Source organism: Dacryopinax primogenitus, assembly GCF_000292625.1.
Source record: "Dacryopinax primogenitus strain DJM-731 SS1 chromosome Unknown DACRYscaffold_16, whole genome shotgun sequence".
NCBI classification, from domain to species: Eukaryota; Fungi; Basidiomycota; class Dacrymycetes; order Dacrymycetales; family Dacrymycetaceae; genus Dacryopinax; species Dacryopinax primogenitus.
In genome coordinates this window covers 487,892-506,577 of record NW_024467213.1, presented here as the reverse complement: position 1 = coordinate 506,577, position 18,686 = coordinate 487,892, and the positions used below count along the sequence as shown (strand labels likewise).

The 18,686-nt window shown below is 51.1% G+C and overlaps 6 protein-coding genes across 6 annotated transcripts; 4 read left to right on the top strand and 2 right to left on the bottom strand.

Annotated features, from left to right (window-relative positions):
* Positions 1-43: 43 nt before the first annotated feature.
* On the top strand, positions 44-1,494 carry DACRYDRAFT_82463 (SET domain-containing protein; the record flags this gene model as incomplete). Its single annotated transcript, XM_040776570.1, has 3 exons — positions 44-456; positions 509-1,089; positions 1,136-1,494. The coding sequence occupies 3 exons, from the start codon at positions 44-46 to the stop codon at positions 1,477-1,479; spliced, it is 1,338 nt and encodes a 445-aa protein (XP_040626233.1). The 3' UTR covers positions 1,480-1,494.
* Positions 1,495-1,554: 60 nt separating this feature from the next.
* On the bottom strand, positions 1,555-2,791 carry DACRYDRAFT_69775 (glycoside hydrolase/deacetylase; the record flags this gene model as incomplete). The annotated part of the gene is made up of 6 exons (XM_040775909.1): positions 1,555-1,732; positions 1,782-1,927; positions 1,983-2,014; positions 2,064-2,422; positions 2,468-2,662; positions 2,733-2,791. 6 exons carry the CDS (start codon positions 2,789-2,791, stop codon positions 1,597-1,599), a joined length of 927 nt encoding a protein of 308 aa, XP_040626232.1. The 3' UTR covers positions 1,555-1,596.
* A 644-nt stretch (positions 2,792-3,435) lies between these two features.
* DACRYDRAFT_110052 (MFS transporter) lies at positions 3,436-5,388 on the top strand (the record flags this gene model as incomplete). Its single annotated transcript, XM_040768989.1, has 8 exons — positions 3,436-3,482; positions 3,533-3,582; positions 3,637-3,713; positions 3,772-4,017; positions 4,070-4,226; positions 4,288-4,775; positions 4,826-5,007; positions 5,058-5,388. 8 exons carry the CDS (start codon positions 3,436-3,438, stop codon positions 5,386-5,388), a joined length of 1,578 nt encoding a protein of 525 aa, XP_040626231.1.
* A 223-nt stretch (positions 5,389-5,611) lies between these two features.
* DACRYDRAFT_23903 (uncharacterized protein) lies at positions 5,612-7,419 on the bottom strand. The gene is made up of 3 exons (XM_040773452.1): positions 7,215-7,419; positions 6,087-7,163; positions 5,612-6,036 (listed from the first exon to the last, which is right to left on the bottom strand). The coding sequence occupies exons 2-3, from the start codon at positions 7,146-7,148 to the stop codon at positions 5,722-5,724; spliced, it is 1,377 nt and encodes a 458-aa protein (XP_040626230.1). The 5' UTR covers positions 7,149-7,163; positions 7,215-7,419; the 3' UTR covers positions 5,612-5,721.
* Positions 7,420-7,609: 190 nt separating this feature from the next.
* On the top strand, positions 7,610-11,114 carry DACRYDRAFT_23902 (26S proteasome regulatory complex non-ATPase subcomplex Rpn1 subunit). Its single transcript, XM_040773451.1, has 12 exons — positions 7,610-7,751; positions 7,807-7,863; positions 7,912-8,079; positions 8,129-8,499; positions 8,554-8,712; positions 8,763-9,157; positions 9,213-9,319; positions 9,373-9,500; positions 9,552-9,802; positions 9,856-10,268; positions 10,319-10,709; positions 10,762-11,114. Exons 1-12 carry the CDS (start codon positions 7,632-7,634, stop codon positions 11,076-11,078), a joined length of 2,877 nt encoding a protein of 958 aa, XP_040626229.1. The 5' UTR covers positions 7,610-7,631; the 3' UTR covers positions 11,079-11,114.
* Positions 11,115-12,303: 1,189 nt separating this feature from the next.
* DACRYDRAFT_90443 (MFS transporter) lies at positions 12,304-14,323 on the top strand (the record flags this gene model as incomplete). The annotated part of the gene is made up of 7 exons (XM_040776952.1): positions 12,304-12,353; positions 12,409-12,458; positions 12,511-12,587; positions 12,652-12,897; positions 12,958-13,126; positions 13,187-13,704; positions 13,757-14,323. The coding sequence occupies 7 exons, from the start codon at positions 12,304-12,306 to the stop codon at positions 14,321-14,323; spliced, it is 1,677 nt and encodes a 558-aa protein (XP_040626228.1).
* Between the last annotated feature and the right edge of the window lie 4,363 nt (positions 14,324-18,686).

The following is an 18,686-nucleotide window of genomic DNA, read 5'->3' as shown; positions in this document are numbered from 1 at the left end:
TTGTCTTGTCAGGCTCGTGATTGTAATAACACCCTTCACCGGAATGTCCTCTGCCGTCTCACCACCAGACGATGCACTTATACCTGTCGTAAAGACACTTCGGGCGTCGCTGCCCACCTTGGGAGCGGCAAAATTGCTTGCTGTTCTCCTGACAGAGCACCCAGAATGGACAGTGTCTGAAAAACGCTTCAAGAAGCTTCTTCAGACTGAGGGGCTCGCACTGTCTGGGGGAGCCGTGGGGGCAACAAATGACAAGAAGATAAAGAACACTGACACCAAAACCAACAAATACCCCGCATCGAAGCTCAACCCGCATCTTGACATCACGACATTTTCCGATAAAATCGACGCTGTATTCATTAGTCCGCAGAAGGGAAAGGGGCTAGTAGCTAAGCTTCCGATCGCTGAAGGGGAGGCGCTTTGGAGGGAGGATCCGTTCGTGCATGCCGCAGACTGGTGAGTCATGTCAAGACACTAGAGTTTCTCGTACTCACGAGTCTATTCGCAGGGACGTGTTTGACCTTCAGCAATCTGGCAATGCCTGTCAATACTGTGCACTTCCCTTCATACCTGCACCTCCAACGCTCGCAGTCTCGTGCCCTGCCATATCCCACGGCTGTAACGCAGCATTCTGTTCTCGTCTTTGCTTAACGCGTGCACAGCAGGGTGGTCACTCTCTGCTCTGCCGCGGTCGCAATCCTCCTTCGAAAGACCTGTTAGACTTTGCACGAAAAGAGCAATGGCGCGCGGTGATTGCTCTCGCGGTTGCTGTTGCTAAAATCATGACCGCCTTCGAGCGTTCCGATTCTGAAGGACAGGATATGCTAGAGGCATGGGGAACATTCGCGACCCTCGACCAGGAAGATCGAGCAAAGACGCTACCAGAGTGGGAGTTCACGCAAGAGAGGCACAGAGCGCTGTGGAATATGGACTACGACCATTTCGTCACCACTCTCTGCCCTCCAGAGACGGATAAAGCGGCGCAGACGAGACTGAGGAAGATCGTCAAGAAGACGCTGTCAGAGGATGTGCGGACGGAGTTGTTCTCGTACCGAGGATTCCTCCGTGGACTGGGTCGGGTGTCACTGAGTGAGTCTCCTCAGGTCAGGTTGCACTCTGACTGATGCATGTGCAGATCTCGACTCGCATGGTGGACTCTTCCTCTTGCATTCCCATATGAACCACAGCTGCATCCCCAACATGGCAGTCAAGCACCCACCGGCTGCCCAGGCACAAAAGTACCCCAGCTCTCGCATCGCCCTCGTTGCGAATCGGGACATCCAACCGGGTGAGGAACTCACGGTGACATACGTCAACCCGACGTGGCCGTATCGACGTAGAAAGGAGGAACTGAAAGAGTGGGGTGTCGAATGCGACTGTGAGCGTTGTGAGCAGGAGAAGAAAGATGAGCCTGAGGAGGAGGAAGATGAGGAGGCGAATGATCTGGCGAGGGAGCTGAGGATGAGCTTTGGTGTGTGATGTGCCGTGCTGTAGTCCAGTTTACTGTGTCACCTGGGTTAGTGGAAACAATACAAGATGACGTTTAATTCATGCGTTATTCTTTCCATTCTACATGTCAACCCGAGATAACATTGATCAGTCGTCGAGGATTCCCTTTGCTGCTCCACCTTCAACATGATATCCCTCTATACGGCCCGCACGGAACTCTTCTGCCATGTCGGCCAGAGTCATCCACTCTACTCCCTCGTGAGTGTTGATATACTCGATCAGTCTATATGCCTGATTAACATCTATCGCGAGGTAGATTACAATGCACTCACTTCTCATGCAGGAGCATCACCTGGGCCTTGCCGCTAACTTGAGGGTGGATAGAAATGGGGAAGACGAACGTGTCGTATTCTCGGTAGTAGAAGTCAAATTGCGACTTCCAGAGTTTGAGCACGACATCTGGGTCAACAAATCCGTGCTGGAATGCTGTTAGTTCAAGCATTCTGCCACTGACAAAGGATTGGAATACTTACCGAGGGCCTGCCCGTGACGTAGCTCAGAGGAGCTGATTCCCAGTCAGCCTGGCCACTGTCAAAATCATATCGGTCGCTTACGCCAATCATCCAGATGCCAGTTAGCAGGGACTTCGACAACGTTGCTGTGAGTGAGTTCCCCCATCGGCTTCATCCAGTGGGAAGGATCCTTCGAGTAGTCCGTCTCCACCCATGTCTGATCCATCTTAGGCACCCAGTACATCTGACAGTCATGGTGCATGAAACTGTGATCGTACTTGATGCCAGCTTCTTCCAGAAGACGGACGGTGTCTTTGGTTGTCGCCCATCCGGGGGCAGTATAGCCCACAGGAGGCTTGCCGGTGAACGCTGTAATGACATCCACACACTTGGTCAAGACGTCTTTCTGTTGCTGGGTCGTGAGTTTGGTCATGATTTCATGTGTATAGCCGTGGATTGCGCTATTGCATTTAGCATTATGATAATCACGTGAGAGAGATACGAACATTTCATGGCCACCGTCACGAATTTTGGCAATTTGCTTCGGGAATGTTTCGATACTATGGCCGGGAGTGAAAAAAGTTGCTTTGATGTTGTACTTCTTCCACAACCCAAGCAGTCGATCCACGCCCACGGTGGCACCAAAAATGCCCCGAGAAATGTTGGTAGCATCAGCCTTGTCGCCGTTCTGCGTGTTGATCCTATTACCATATCGGGTTAGGGCTGGGGTCTGATGGGCGCTAATCAGCGGCAGATTTCGCGCCGTCATACCATCCGGAGACCGCATCTACATCGATGCCATAACCACAAAGTACACGCTTCTTTCCCATGTCGATTTTACAGCAATAATAGAGCAAAAGCAGGAGTAAGATGTTTTGAGAAACATTTTGTGTAAGCAAGTTAAGTGAAGGCGTTATGATTGCGAGCTGGCGGGTTCAGATCGGGTCCCAAACCCGAACAGCCGATTGGGGGTAATTCAGTTCGCATGTCTCAAAGCTTCTAGATCTCTCTTTCGTCCTTTCCTGTTCGGGTTGAAAGTCACACACTCGAGAATTGTCGACATTAATTCTCAGTGCCTCAACCTTCCGTCGGCGACGGAGGAAAAGAAGGACCAGACTTTGTGCAACCCGGCTCGCCGGTCGATCAGCCGCCGGCAGAGAAGGTTGGAAACATCAATTCCTATGGATCATCGCAACTCAACTCCGATATGCTGCAGAGTATAGCTTGTACGCGAAAGGATGGAGCTTGGGCTAGAATGGTCTTCTTGACGAATATCTTCGGTTCCCGATTGTCTGGATGCTTCCGGACTCTTCCCGTGAAGTTAATGCGCACCTTCTAGCGCGAGATAGTCCTGCGGCCGCCATAGACTCCGCGTCTTCTCTTGCAGGCTTGATACTTCTGGGTATTCAAGAAGACATGGCATTTGTGCAGTCTTACTCAGTGTCTTTTGACTCTCTCTCTCTCTCGCTGAAAGATGGACCTTTTGACGTATGATGAGTATTCGCGACATCTTGTGCATAGGTATGTTCTTGATTCAGCGGGTCGTCATCTCCCACCTGATACCAGTTCAGTCATGCACACGAGGGCGACATTCCTGGAAGCGTGTATCTGAAAGCTGAGGGTAATCGTGCTTGTACCACGTCACCATCGCCTGCTTAGAGATCATTTGCTCTAGACGGTGATGACACGAAGGGTACTTATGGTCAAGCTATCTTCCCTATTCCGTCTGATGACCCAAATGATCCATTACAAGTGTGTACCACTCTGCAAAGGACTCTATGCAAAGCAAACTGACGATTATCTTGGGTAGTGGAACAATACCAAGAAGACGATTATTCTCATTATCTGCTGCCTATATTCCTTTATCAGCAACAGCGCGACGCTTGGCCCGTCAGTGTACATCGGCATTTGGGCAGAGGAGTTCTCAGTCAGTCCATCGACCTCATCCGGACTCCTCTCTTATCCCAACCTTGCCTATGGCTTTGGAAGTCTGTTTCTTGTTCCGTTGTACCTGAAGATTGGGCGTCGACCAGTTATGCTCGGCTCCCTCGTTGTGGTGAGTTGCATTTACGGGCATGATCTAGTGTTCGCGACTAAGCATCTTGCAGTTCCTCGCCGGACTTATTGCAGCATCGCAATGCACAACTTTCAACAGCCTAATGATCTCGCGAGTCATCCACGCGTTTGCATCTGGCGTTGTGAGGCGCTTCCAGTTCAGCTGGTTAACGACATATTCTTCTTGCACGAGCGTGGCAAGCGCATTGGGTACTACACATGTTGGATTTTTTCTCTGAAGTCTCAGACACTGATCTCACCTTGTCTGCAGTCTCTCTGTGTATGGGTGCCACCGGTCCGCTCTATGCCGGCTACATGCTTGCCGGCTACATGCTTGCCGGTGGATACTCCTGGCGCCTGTACTTCTACGTCGAGATTGCTTTTGCCGGTGCACTGTTACTTGCCGCGTTCTTCTTTGTGGAAGAGAGCGCTTACAAGCGAGCTACACCACAGGAAGACCACGCTGAGAAACCGAACAACGGCACGGTCGATAGCCCTACAAAAGAGAAGCCGGGCGATACCATCCATTCTGTCGCTGTTCCTATGCGAAAGAGCTTCCTCCAGACGCTTAATCCTTGGAGCTCGATCGACCACGAAGTATCCTTCTTGATGACGATGATCCGTCCGTTCACGTATTTCGTGGTGCCTGCTGTCTTTTGGGTTATAACAACTTACGGGATCTGCATCGGACTCGGCGCGGTTACCTTCAACTACACATTCCCTCTCAAGATCACGGCGCCTCCATACAATTGGAGCGAAGTAAGTGCATCTGGTCTGGACATGGAGGCAGGTACTTACAGGATACACAGACCAACTCTGGTCTCATCGCCGTAGCGTCCATTATTGGCTACTCTCTTGCCACACTGTTCGCTTCCTCCTCCGACGCCGTCGCACCTTATCTGACCCGCAAGAACGACGGTGTCCGCGAAGCAGAGATGCGACTCTCTGTGATGTTACCAGCAATGCTCATCGCACCGGCCGGGCTAGTCTTGTATGGCCTGGCGGCGCAAAATGATCTGCACTGGTTTGCGTATTTCGCAGGCGTGGCAATGGAGACATGGGGTTCCTACTTCTATTTCTCGTTTACGCTCACTCGATCGATTCCTACTATGCGAACACGAGCGAGATGCTGATTGCCATGAACCTCGGAAAACAAGCGATCGCCTTCGGTATGGCGATCTACCTTCTTGACTGGATCCTGCAGTACGGGTTTGCAGTGATGATCGCGGGCGTATTCACGGGTCTCCTACTGGCGAATAACCTGCTGTTGCTCGTCTTCATGATTTGGGGCAAGCGTATCCGTGTGTGGACGTCCAAAACGTGGCTCGCACAAGTACACAAGAGCACCATCACTCAAGTTATGGGGCATTGATCGAGTCAAGGCGTAGATCAGACGTCAATGCAGCAGGTACTTGGAGTTGGGTTGTCTTGATGTCTTTAGAAGGGTCTGGTGCGTAGTTGATATTCCTGTAATCCGAGCAATGCAATTGTGCATTGGTTTGCAACAGGGTGCCGTTGTCCTGTATGAGGTTTGACGCCTGTCGAGATGTAGGAATAGTACTGTGTCGGACTGAAGCGTGTGCGTCAATATTGGTTTTGTTACCATTACGTCATTGGGGTTCTAAGACAGCGCTTCTACGAGAATCGTGCCATTCGTACACAAGAGTGAAATCATGAGAAGTGCGTTGAATTAGATACAACACAGTTAAGGAAGTCTGTCAGGAAGAAGCAAGGGAATGTTGTAAGCTTCGGCAGGTCCACGGAAATGGAATTCGTCATAGATCTTCCATTCATTCGGAGCGACTTTGAGCAACGACAAGCGGCCAAGCCAAACTTCTTGCAATGTGGGATTTCGCTGACCCCATCTAAGCACGGTTTGCTCCGCCCACTTGGCATTCGCATCGTCTGGCATGTACAGCAGATTTAAAGGGTGTGAGCCGCCCCCTCGGCAACGGAAGCGTATGCTCTTGCATGCTTTCATCTTTGAAAGATGTGTTGGCATGGCGTTTCCCAAGAACCCCTGGGTGATGTCAGCTGGAAATCATAGAAATCAGGAGAGACAGGTTCGACCTTTGATATATAATTGGTTGATTGGACCCGTAGTTCCTCTAGTTGTGGGAATAATCTGGGGAGATCCACTATCCACTCTTCATCGACGTACATCTCTTCAAATTCTAAGAATAAGAGGTGCCTTGAGGACTTGGTAAAGGCTTGGAAGGTTTCCTGCATATCTCCTTGCTGATCGCCGAACTTGCTTGTCGTTGTGATGGAGAGCCATGTGACTGGCCGACCAGGAACTAACATCTCTGCCAGCTCGCAAGATCCTTTGAACTCCTCTAATAAAGGCAGAGCATCCGGGGGGATCGAGGAAATATGGACTTTAGGGTGAAGGTGAAGCAACCGAATGTGCGATTGGTTAATCAGGGTATCGTGCAGAAGTAGGTAAGGATCCCCATTCTGCGAAGCACGTTCGACGAGAGGAAAGCGGAGGGACGTTAAGCAGGTTCCAGATATGATGTGCAAGGAATCGAGCGCAGCGGAACTGTTGTAAGCGGCGCCATCCAAACTGAGTTTGTGAAGATTTGTTACGTTGACATGTGACAGAATTGCGGCTGACGTTGGGGTGCGGGACGTTTCCTGCCACGATATCTCGAGTGACACGAGTTGTTTGCCGCCACAGCGATTGTCGGCCACCGCAGTGTGGATGCGGTCCTTGGGAAATATGGTGCAGCTTTGGATGGCCAAGCTCCGCAGGGATGGGATCGCCAAGATCGCGTCAAAGAACGTTTTGGAGATGATTGACGAAGACAACACAAGATCTTCTACGGCGATGACTTTGAGCAGACGCCAGATCTCCTTTGGTAGTAGCAGCACAGATATTCTCAGGTGCATCCGGCGAACAAATCTCCCAGCTTCGCTTTCGTCTCCAAGCATAGCAAGGAGAGACGCGGCGCGACCAGGTGATTCAATAAGGTCCAAATCGACATGATAGAGAAGGATGGGGATGGTCAAGCTTCGCAGACGTTTGCAGGTCTGTGACAGACTCAGAAGGGTGGGTCGATCGCGCCGAAGAAGTTTGCCGATGTCGAACCAGATTTCGTTTGGAACGCGGTCTAGGGGAGAGCTTAACATGGTGCAGACAAGAATCTGCTTGATGGTGTTAGTAACCCGATATCGATACATTCTTGGCCAGCTCACCGGTTGAACCCGGTATCTGAGGGTCGTCCCAACAGTCCAGTTATGCCAGCTGTATATGTATGCGCTGCTTCGGGATAGGAGTCGCTGAAAGTGTGGCACGCTGCGGGCGTCTGCGCGACGCGCAGGTCGGGGCGGTACCTGGAAAGTGGTACCGCTTCCGCAGCTTAAAGAGACCAGAGCTGGTATAGCACTTTCGGGATATCAGTTAAAGACTGTCAAGAAGCACAAGCAAAAGGGTATCTGTCACATAATGGCCATTACAATACCAGGCGTCTGAGAGCGGCGACGGCGGTGATGGTCAACGCGACTGACACAAGCGGAAGCAAAATGTGCGGGACGCGCGTTCAGTAGAGAGCCTCTAAGCTCAGCGCGTTGTACCAACCCTCCTCTGCATACACTTCACTAAAAGACTTCAGCATGCCGATCAAGGAGGAGTCCACCATTGTTGTTCACTCGGAAGATCCGGTTAAGAAAAAGGAAAAAGAGAAGGAGAAGTTAGTAGATGGAAAGGATGACAAGGCCGAGGGCGAGGACCTGGCATGTCGTGTGCTCTCAGTTGTCGAAGTGCGGTGATGCTGACTATGATCAATAGAGCGAGGAGGATCTACAACTACGAAATGAACTGGAAATGCTTGTGGAACGTTTACGAGTTTGTTTTCTCTCTAGATCGTCTTGTTGTATGCTCATGCAAATGTAGGAGCCTGATCACAGCCTATATCGGCCCGCATTAGAGACAATGCGTGTGCTGATCCGGACGTCGACCAGCTCAATGACCTCCGTTCCCAAGCCGCTCAAGTTCTTGAGGCCTCATTACCCCGAGCTTCAAGAGCTATATGAGAAGTTCCCCGGGTCTGTTGAGGATAAGGTGCCTCTATTTTCAGCATCCTGACATACGGTACTCATTGCTGTTGTAGGGCCTCTTTGCTGACATCCTTTCCGTCCTTTCCATGACATACTCCACTCCTCTGGCCGGCCATACCACCCTTTCCTACCGACTTGACTCCCCACATCCTTCTGCCCCAGGTGATTGGGGCCACGAATACGTGCTTCACCTCGCCTCCGAACTCGGTACCGAGTACTCCTCTCAAGTAGAGAAGGGTACATCTGTCTCATCGCCTGAGATGCAGAAGCTCGTGGAGCTGGCAGAGGAGTGTGCAAAATGGTTCCTTGGGCATAACGCTGAAGCAGATGCTGTGGATCTGCTTTCGGAATGTGAATGTGTCGAGAAGCTGGTCCACTTGGTCGACAATGTCAACTACGCCAGAGTTGGCAGGTATATGGTCAGGTGCGTGTCGACGCATGCCCGTACATCCAGACCCTGACGACATGATTGCTCTAGCTGTGTAAACCTCCTTATCCCCCCAGACGATATCGCGTTCCTTCGCACGGCTCACGATATCTATTTCCGTCAAGCTCGGTTCCCCGATGCCATGGCACTTGCTGTACGGTTAAATGACGCGAACTTGGTGCGGTCGGTTTTCAATGCTCCCGCGAATGTGTACGCACTTTCGTTTTATTGTTTTGTTTCTCTCCTTGACCCCTCCACAGGCACATGAAGCAGCAACTCGCTTTCATCATCGCACGCTCGCAAATACCGATTGTTTGGCTCGCTGAAAACCCCGAAGAAACGACGACCGATGAGGTTCTCAGTGCTCTGCCTGACGATCTCGTAGCGTGTTTGACCAATACGACCTTGACCAACCATTTCAAAGCATTTGGCAAGGAGTTGGGCGTCACGGACCCGCGTTCTCTTGAAGACATCTACAAGAGCCACCTCGAGCCGTCAAGTGCGAGGAGCGTACCAGCCCAGGGTGTCGACAGTGCAAGACAAAACCTGGCTGGAACCTTTGTGAATGCGTTCGTCAATGTTGGCTTCGGTAACGAGAAGATGATGGTGGACGTCGAAGGTGGGCAGAGTTGGATATACAAGAATAAGGATCACGGTGTGTACTATGCTCATCCCGTTCTGTCTCAAAGTTGTAATCAGTTTGTGTATAGGTATGATGAGCGCTGCTGCCAGTTTGGGCGCGAGCCTTCTGTGGGACACAGAGGTTGGTCTAACCCACATCGACAAGTATACTTATTCCAACGAGGAATACATCAAAGTATATCCTCATGCATAAGGAGAAATACACCCTTCTAATAGTTATCTGTTTAGGCTGGTGCGTTTATGGCTATGGGTATTCTGCACACAAGCGTCCGGACGGAAATCGATGCTCCGCTTGCCCTGCTTAGCGAGCAAATCGAGAACAAGAGCGTACCATTGAGGACCGGGGCAATTGTGGGGTTCGTATTTGGACGATTTGTGTCTCTGAAGTTCCACTGACCATGTTGCAGTCTTGGTTTCGCCTATGCTTCCACTCACCGAGCAGACATAATGGCTCTTCTGCTGCCACTTGTAGCGGATGAGACATTAACCATGTCACTTGCTGCACTGGCGGCGCTTTCACTGGGATTCGTGTTTGTGGGTAGCTGCAACGGTGAAATTGCGGGTACCATCCTCCAGACGATGATGGAGAGGGATGCTGCGCAGCTGACGGATAAGTGGGCAAGATTTATGGCGCTTGGTCTCGCGTTACTTTACCTTGGTACGTTTCTTTGTATGTTGCGTTCTGGCGTTGACTGACCGAAATTTCTCAAGGCCGACAAGAAGCCGCCGACGCCACGATCGAGACCCTCCGTGCGATTGAACATTCTCTCGCCAAACAGGCCCAAATCCTGGTCGATATTTGCGCGTATGCCGGCACGTCGAACGTATTAAAAGTCCAGCAAATGCTACATTACTGCACCGATCATATCACCAAAGAGGATAAGAAAGAGGAAGCACCAGCTGAGCCTGCGCAGGAAGAAGGTGCGGCCACACAGCCGAATGGCACCAACGAGACAGCCGCGCCTTCAGCGCCAGCTGACGGCACGGCTACTGAGGAAAAGAAGGAAGAAGAAAAGAAGGAAGACGATGATACGTTCCAGGCCTTTGCGGTGCTGGGTATTGCGTTAGTTGCCATGGGAGAGGATGTTGGGGCAGAAATGAGTCTGCGGACGTTCAACCATCTCGTATGATTGACCGCTTCTCTCTACACATGTCTTTACTAAAAGCGTGTCAGATGCACTACGGCGAGCCGATCATTCGGAAAGCCATTCCCCTTGCCCTCGGTCTTCTAAGCACATCCAACCCCCAACTTCCTCTGCTCGATACCCTTTCCAAGTACTCGCACGATTCTGACCTCGACGTGGCGGCCAATGCTATCTTCGCCATGGGCTTGATCGGTGCGGGCACCAACAACGCCCGTCTTGCCCAGATGCTTCGGCAGCTCGCGGGCTACTATGGCAAGGAGCCAGACTGCCTATTCGTGACGCGAGTCGCGCAGGGTCTGGTACATGCCGGCAAGGGCACCGTCACCCTTAACCCCTTCTACCAAGACCGAGGACTCATGAGTTTGCCGGCTGTTGCAGGCATCCTGGCGACTCTCATAGCCTTCACTGACGCAAAAGCCTGTACGTTGTCTTCATCCTACATAGGTTGTGAGCGTGACTTATATCTGTACAGTCGTCCTCGACAAGAGCCACTGGATGCTGTACTACCTCATTCTCGCCATGTACCCACGATTCTTTATCACACTGGACGAAGAACTCAACCCACTCCCCATCACCGTGCGCGTCGGTCAAGCAGTAGATGTCGTCGGCCAGGCCGGCAAGCCACGTACCATCTCCGGTTTCCAGACGTACCAAACACCTGTGCGCCTCGCCACGGCCGAGCGGGCAGAGCTGGCCACAGAAGAGTATTTGCCTTATGCAAGTGTGCTCGAGGGCCTTGTGATTCTGGAGAAGAATCCGGGGTGGGAGGATGAGAAGATGGACTTGTAGGGCTGTAGATGAGGCTGGAGAAGATAATGCCATTCCCGTCCAAATAGCGCGGCCGCTGGGAACCGGTCGCGGCAACCGTTTAGGTGGAAATTGGTCGGTCAGCTAACAAAAAAGACAGCAACCGAAAGAGCCCATCAAAGACGAGTAAGCTTTACACTTACAACACTGCCAAACACCTCCGCTCTCGCGATGTTGGCAGCATTCCATTCGTACCATGGCTAGCCCTGGAGACCTCGTCGGAATAAGGAGGCCAATTCCATGCACCCATGCACGACGTGTGTTCCGCAGAACGAGACGAGGCACAAATGCCAAGTCAGATCGAGCTATACCGTTTTTTGCTCTTGCTTCCTATCCGAAGCATCGGTTCCTTTACGTCCTGCATTGAGCATGATCGGGGTCGATCAACCCAGATCGGGGGCGATCAGCAGGCCGATGTGGGTGTATCCAGGCAGCTTGAGCGCCGGCGGTAGGTACTTCGGTTTTTGCGTCTGGACACAACACGGATCCTTTCATTCGAGGCCTCCAACCTGAATTAACAGTTTACGAAATGCGCCAAGTCCCCGCACCTGGAGAGACAATCATTTACCCCGGAGTGGTCATTCGCATCATCGGAGATGATCATGGACGTGGGGTAGGCAAATTATAAATGTGGGGAGAGGGCGCGATTTCCATTCATCCATGTGGGGACAGGGACACCATGAAAACACGAGAAGAAGGTGGATACGGTTCTTGAGGTTCTGACCGCCGAGGTGACCGACACGGATCGGCTCCGGAACACATGATGCGCCCATGTGCCTCCGCCAATGACAGCTCGGTGCGCCCTTGGGAAGGCACACGCGCATATAGCCATACCTGGTTACCTTTCACCCACGCAGACGTCGCCAGCCAACAATGAGTGGCCAATCACAGCACTGTAGAAGCATCGGCTCAATAGCAAGGACAAACAGAATACCCTCTCGATACTCCCGTGTCCCCGTGCATGTTCGCCCTTCGAGCTGGATGTGGCAACTAACTCAGGAAAAGAATCTCCAAGACTGCCAAAAGATTATGTTATTACTCGGGCGATTGCAAATCACAACCTTCTATCTCGGGCTGGCAGAGTATTTCTAGGCGCTCGGGAACAGAAGTGCATTGTCTCAAGGCTCACTCCCTCCCTTCCCTCAGTCTTAGGCCTGACTTGCGTTTCCTGCGCTGTGGGACGGACTCTTCTACTTCTTGCTGAAAGATGGAGTACCATCACCACCATGAAGAGCACCCGAGACATCTTGCAAGGAGGTCGGTGTAGTTTCCTCGTACAGAAGATCTTGGTGAGCTGAACTGGTCTGTCTAGTCACGCGCATGAAGGCGACATCCCCGGGACGGTATACATGAAAGCCGAGGGTAGGTTCGTTCAGTAAAGTCAGCACCGTGTGCTTATGTTGGCATTTAACAGAGGGCGATGACACGAAGGGGTCGTACGGGCAGGCTTTGTTCCCTGTACCTGCTGAAGATCCCAACGATCCTCTCCAAGTACGTTCTTCACTTCCTTTCTCCCTTGCGAACGCAGGACGTAGTCTCATCTCTCCTTTTCCAGTGGCCTAACTACAAGAAAACGATGATTCTTATCATCTGCTCTCTCTACTCCTTCCTGGGAAACAGCGCCTTGCTCGGCCCATCAGTCTACATCGGCATCTACGCTGAGGAGTTCGGTGTGGACCCGAACACTGCAAGCGGTCTGATTTCCTATCCCAACCTGGTGTACGGGTTTGGAAGCTTGATCTTGGTACCGTTGTATCTGAAGATCGGGAGAAGACCAGTCATGCTGATCTCTTTGATTTTCGTGCGTTGCCCCTCCCTTATGCTACACCCCCTTCTGCACGGGTGCTGACCAGCCGCGTAGTTCCTTGTCGGTCTCATCGCGAGTTCACAATGTACAACCTTCTCCGGTCTGATGGCCTCGCGGATTATCCACGCTTTTGGTTCGGGTGTATGCGAAGCCCTTCCCGTACAACTGGTCAACGACATCTTCTTCCTCCACGAACGCGGCAAGAGAATCGGCTACTACACCAGTATGTTGCCTTCTTGGTGGGTTTCCCCAGAGGTTCTATTCTGATGATGCTGTCTTACAGTTTGCCTCTGCCTGGGCTCAACAGGACCTCTATATGCAGGGTATATGCTTACAGGCGGATTTTCCTGGCGGCTCTACTTCTACGTCGAGATCGCATTCGCTGGCGCTCTGTTCATCCTCGCCTTCCTTTTCGTAGAAGAGACCGCATACAAACGTGTTTCCTCCAACCCAGGCACCTTCCATCCTTCTACGACCGTGCAGCCTGCCGGCCCCTCTGGCAGCACAGGCTCCTTCAACGAGCCTTCGGCGGAAAAGATCATCCCATCCGCAGAGCAGATCGAGTACGCCACCCCCAATATCCCCGAGCGGAAGAGCTTTCTTCAGACTCTCAAGCCCTGGAGCTCGATCGATCACGAGGCACCGTTCTTTATGACCATGCTCAGGCCGTTTACGTACTACCTCGTTCCGGCAGTGCTGTGGGTAGTGACCACTTATGGAATCTATATTGGCTTGGGCGCGCTTGCGTTCAACTATACATTCCCGCTGAAGATCACCGCGCCACCCTATAACTGGAGCCAGGTGAAGGATGTTTCCCAGTGAAGGGAGCTTGAACTTATCACGCGTATTTCAGACAAACGCAGGCCTGATCGCAGTTGCCTCGTTAATTGGCTACCTCCTCGCAGCCCCCTTCACTTTCTCGTCCGACCGTGTCGCTGCCTACTTCACGCGCAAGAACGATGGCGTGCGCGAAGCCGAGATGCGGCTCTCCGTCATGCTCCCCGCGATGCTTATTGCCCCTGCCGGTCTGGTGGTGTACGGACTCACAGCGGAAAAGAACCTACACTGGATCGGGTACTTTATAGGCGTAGCGATGGATCAATGGGGCTCATACTTCTACTTCTCGTTCACCCTCGCCTATGCCATCGACTCCTATTACGCCAATACAAGCGAGATGCTGATCGCCATGAATCTTGGCAAGCAAGCAATCTCCTTCGGCATGGGTATCTACCTCCTCAACTGGATCCTTGAGCACGGTTATGCAGTCATGATCGCGGGCGTGTTCATGGCCATCCTGCTCGCGAACAACCTCTGCTTGCTCATATTCATGTTCTGGGGCAAGCGTATCCGTACTTGGACATCAAAGACGTGGCTCGCTGGGATGCACAAGGCGACCATCACCCAGGTCATGACGCATTAAGTGGGCGCGAAGAGCTGTGCTCTGTCATCTCTTCAATCATACGCGAGTCTATATTTTGAAATGGCCCGAGGCTTAGATATTAACCTATCTGGGCGTTATTGTAATCGTAAGGTACTTGGTTTTCTCATGAATTCACGCGGGATCTTTATGGAAGAATTGATCAAACACCCGAGGCTCAACCGCAGGCTTCTGGCTTGTCCGTTGGAAATCTTTATGGTGTATCATACCAGTACATGAAGCTGTCATACACTCGACTCTCTAAGCACACGTGGGGGCATCAGCGAGATGCGAGAGTTTGCCGATATCTGTTGGAACACCTGTGTCTCATGGCAAATCCGCCTAGGTAGACCCTGAGATGAGATGCCGCGCGGAGTCTAGTTAGCATCAGTTGGAAGCAAAATCTGAGTCGGGTAATATCCAGCAATCACCCACGGAAGTATCAGAGATTCCCCTGAGAGGTCATGTGAAAGCCATTGCACCTGTCACGGAAGCGTGACCGGTGGAAAGACCCGACAACAAACATGATGATGCACTAATGTGTCGTCTCACAAATGACAATAGAGTGACCCCCCCTCAACACGTCCCCAAACTCTCATCCAAGTCAGCATGACAACAGGGCCGCACGAGGCTTTCTTCATGACAAAGCCGGCCAATCATTCACCCAGAGAGACATGGACTGAGCCTCCTCAAGGGAGGGGCCAACATCCAGGCAAGCCAGTCCCATCCATTGTCACGAGGTAAGGGAACATTCATTCCATTTCTAAGGGAAAAGTATTGATATGATGTCCTGACAGAATGAGGAAGGCATGTCTCGAACATCACCACCTTTCCACAGCAATTGAGAATGCTGCAAGCATGTTGAAGAAAAAGAAGTCTCTCAAACGTGCTTGTTGCACAAGGGAATGCCGGAAGGCAGCCTTGAAAAGATTGGCTCATGCAGAGAATATGACTGCAGTGGATCATGAGATGGGAGCATTGATGGACCTGATTGTCCTGAGCAAGGAGGAGGAAGATAATGGTACAGAGTAGGGAAGGATGTTTCATTCATAGGAGTCATTAGACAGTACATTCTGGATTGTACTTTTGCTCACAGGAGTCATTACATGCTATGTTCCAGATTCCACTGGATCATGCATTCATGAAGAAGGGGAAGTATACTACTGCCAGACAAACAAAGAGTGTTGGTCCCAATGATGTGTGGGAACACCCATCAACTCTGACCTAGTGAGGTGCATATATTGAAGTCCGGGACCAGAAGAGGCTTCAGGCCATTTGGGCACAAGAGGAACAGCAGGGGCTGGAAGCAGGAGGACAGAAGGGTGCTCAGGCGAGAAGCATTGGGAGCCAGGTACAGTCTCCACCAAAGGGCCAAAGTGGTTGTCTGGAGGAAGTGCTGCTTGCAATGCCCACTTCTGAGCAGCCTTGCTCACCTTGAGTTCCCTCTCTGTGCATCATCATGCATGATCAGCAGCTTCCATGGGCCAGAAGCGACATGTGCCCTCAATCAGAGTGGTGTGCAGAACCTTGAGTTCTGCCATTGAGAGAATGGAGGGGTTGACGGGTTTCCCAACACCTGGCCATCCATCCAATGTCATGCTGTATGCATCCTCAACATGTCTCCTGAAGGAGACATATTGCATCACAGCATTCTCATTGTTAGTTATTGCTCCTGAGGGACAATGAGCTGTGATCTGGAGAGCAAAAGCCAAAAGCAAGTTCCGGATACTTTTGTTAAGGTCAGTCTTCTTGTTGTGCCTGCTGCTAGCCACTCCTGAGGCAGGGATGAGCCAGCCGGAACTGGAACAAGGGAGGAAAGTCATACCTTTGGAGCCACCTCCTGAGACAAACAAATCAAACTTCTTTGTGATATCCTGAGAGGAGGTTCCCAGGAGATGCTGGATAAAGGCTTCCCCAATCTCATTCCCAAAGAAGACAGGGTCGCCATAGTCAAGAGGGGTACCCTTCACAAGGAACCCAAAAAAGTGACCTTGAGTATGACAATTGAAGGCATGTACCTGTCAGGTAGCATGAGGGGGGGTCATGTCAGGAGGGGAGAAATGGCAAACCTCTCTCTGGAGCACAACACTCAATGCCATCATATCTGAGGCTCGAGATCTTCTTGCCACCCAGACTTGATGTGCATTTGTCTCCTTTTTTGTGACCAGAAGGTTGATACCTTCAGCTGCTGCATTAGGATCAGATTTCAGCTGGAGGAGTCAATGTCACCAAGCTGCTTCATGCTCAGGATTGTTGATGGAAAATTTCTGTCCTGACCCAGAGGTTGAGATGGAGAATCGGGCAAAATCCAAGCTTACCTTGTGCTTGTAAGTCCAGAGAGGTTAAAGCTATGGCAGCATTCTTGAGGTTGGGTGCTTGGGACTGCTTGAAATGTAGAACCTTCTGGTGACCCAGGACATGGTCCCTCATCATGTCTTCCTGAATGCCACATCAGGCAGCAGCTTGTCAAATGCTCTCATCCAGAGCACAAGAGATGACCACTGACTCTTGCTGGGCATTGGCATGTCACACACAATTCTCCTGAGTCTTCTGCCCATGGTTCATGTCGGGAGTAGACAAGGCAATGTGTAAGAAACTGAAGACCCCTTAGTCCATGTCACAATGATCATTTGTGCATGAAACCTGAAACATGTCTGTGAGACAAACAGTGATCATGTGACAGGAGGCATTCTTTCATTTTTGAGAGAACATGACATTCATCCTCCATCCAGAGGGAAGCAATACTAGCATGAGTTGGGAAGGGAACATCCTCCAACTGGAGGGAAATGCTACTATGGAGAAGTCTGGCACACACAGGTGATCAAATAATGTGCTACTCAATGCAAACAGAAGGCAGGATCTCCTCATCCTCATCCTCCTGACCAGGCTGGATCTGATGACGGCGGCTGAGGCCAATACAGTCACCATCTGCCCAGTCCATAACCTTGCACCAGTACATCACATTCAGGACTGAATCAAGGGGAAACTTTCTCTTCACCAGAGATTCCATCCACTTCCCCCACCTGTCTCAAGGCACATGATTGTTCAACAGCAAGTGAAGATGTCCTGCCCAGCAGTCAGGATGCTCAAACAAAAAACAACACAGTGTGAGCTCAAATGCAGATTGCTGAAGGTAAGGGTCCACAGAGGAGGGGCAATAGGTGGTAAACCAGCTGGAAAGGGTGTTTTTGATGTCATCCAGAAGAGTATGCCACAGGTTACAATCCTGAGGCAAGGCATCAAGGTGGAAGTATGGGACTTTGAGTGTGGACTCCTTGCCCTGAGCATCTTCTATTTTGGCCCAAGTTAACAGCTCCATCACCCAGTCAAGGTCCTCATCTGGAATATAAGTCTGGATGGGCTTGGTGTTTCTGGAGTTGTTGAAGCCACCAGCATGATCAGTCTTCATGTCATGGAGATGGTAGGCAATCCTGGTCTGGAAGAGGTAATCAATGCATTTGAGAGTGTGGGTGAGGGCAGGGTCATGCCAGGACTTCCTTCCCATAAAGGTAGTACTCTCAGGATGACCATTGGGACCAACACCGTCCAGACAGTAGAATTGGAAATGCCACCTGATGCCAAGGACATGATTGGCAGCATTGTTCTGGAAAACAAATGAGTGAGCTGGCAATAGCATGCAGAGGAGAAGAACTCACCAAACAAAGCATACTAGGGACAAAATCCCATTTATAAGCTGCCTTCCAGACCAAGTCATTGGTTGTTCCCTTCCAGGGATGCTGCTGCAGATTACCACCATCCAGACAATCATAGTCTGCATGACTGTAGATGGGAATGGAATCACAAAGAATAGATTCCATCTTGCAAAAATCATTCACCCTTCTGGACAGTGTCTGAGCAAATTTGGATCAGGAGGCAAGCACTCTCCAGGTTCAGCGTGTTATTCAAGGGGTAGAAGAGGGTTGGGAAGCCAAGTACAAAACCAAAGTGCTCATGATGAGGAATGGAGCATTCAGCCAGAGTATTGACTTTTTAGAACCGGATGTAGGGCAATGCTGTTGCAGAGTCAGGAGGAAATGTGTGAAAGAGTCAATTTGGGACTTACCAAACTCCTTGGTATTCTTCTTGAGCAGAGCATCAAAAAAGAAAACATTGGGATTATGATTAGGGACCAAGTTTGACAGAGTCTGGAGCTCAGCAGTGATTGGGGTGAGCAGTCCAGGCCAATTGATCAGCTCGACAAAGGGGAGGTTCTGTCAGGGCACCAGCTCATTGCTTGGTCAAGAGACATGACTAAGCCTTTATGACATGGAAGTAGCTGGTATACCTTGGCATGTGCTGGAACCTGCTGGAAGGATTGGATGGTCAGGTGACCTGCTGTGCATGGCTGTGCATGACCTCAATATGA

What these genes read in the sequence shown, in the direction of transcription:
- DACRYDRAFT_23903 (XM_040773452.1), bottom strand. Translation starts at nt 7,148, where the DNA reads ATGTTAAGCTCTCCCCTAGACCGCGTTCCAAACGAAATCTGGTTCGAC. An exon ending in CAACCAATTATATATCAAAG is followed by an intron (nt 6,037 to 6,086) that starts GTCGAACCTGTC and finishes GACATCACCCAG; the next exon opens with GGGTTCTTGGGAAACGCCAT.
- DACRYDRAFT_23902 (XM_040773451.1), top strand. Translation starts at nt 7,632, where the DNA reads ATGCCGATCAAGGAGGAGTCCACCATTGTTGTTCACTCGGAAGATCCG. An exon ending in CCGGGTCTGTTGAGGATAAG is followed by an intron (nt 8,080 to 8,128) that starts GTGCCTCTATTT and finishes TTGCTGTTGTAG; the next exon opens with GGCCTCTTTGCTGACATCCT. An exon ending in TCTCGCGTTACTTTACCTTG is followed by an intron (nt 9,803 to 9,855) that starts GTACGTTTCTTT and finishes AAATTTCTCAAG; the next exon opens with GCCGACAAGAAGCCGCCGAC.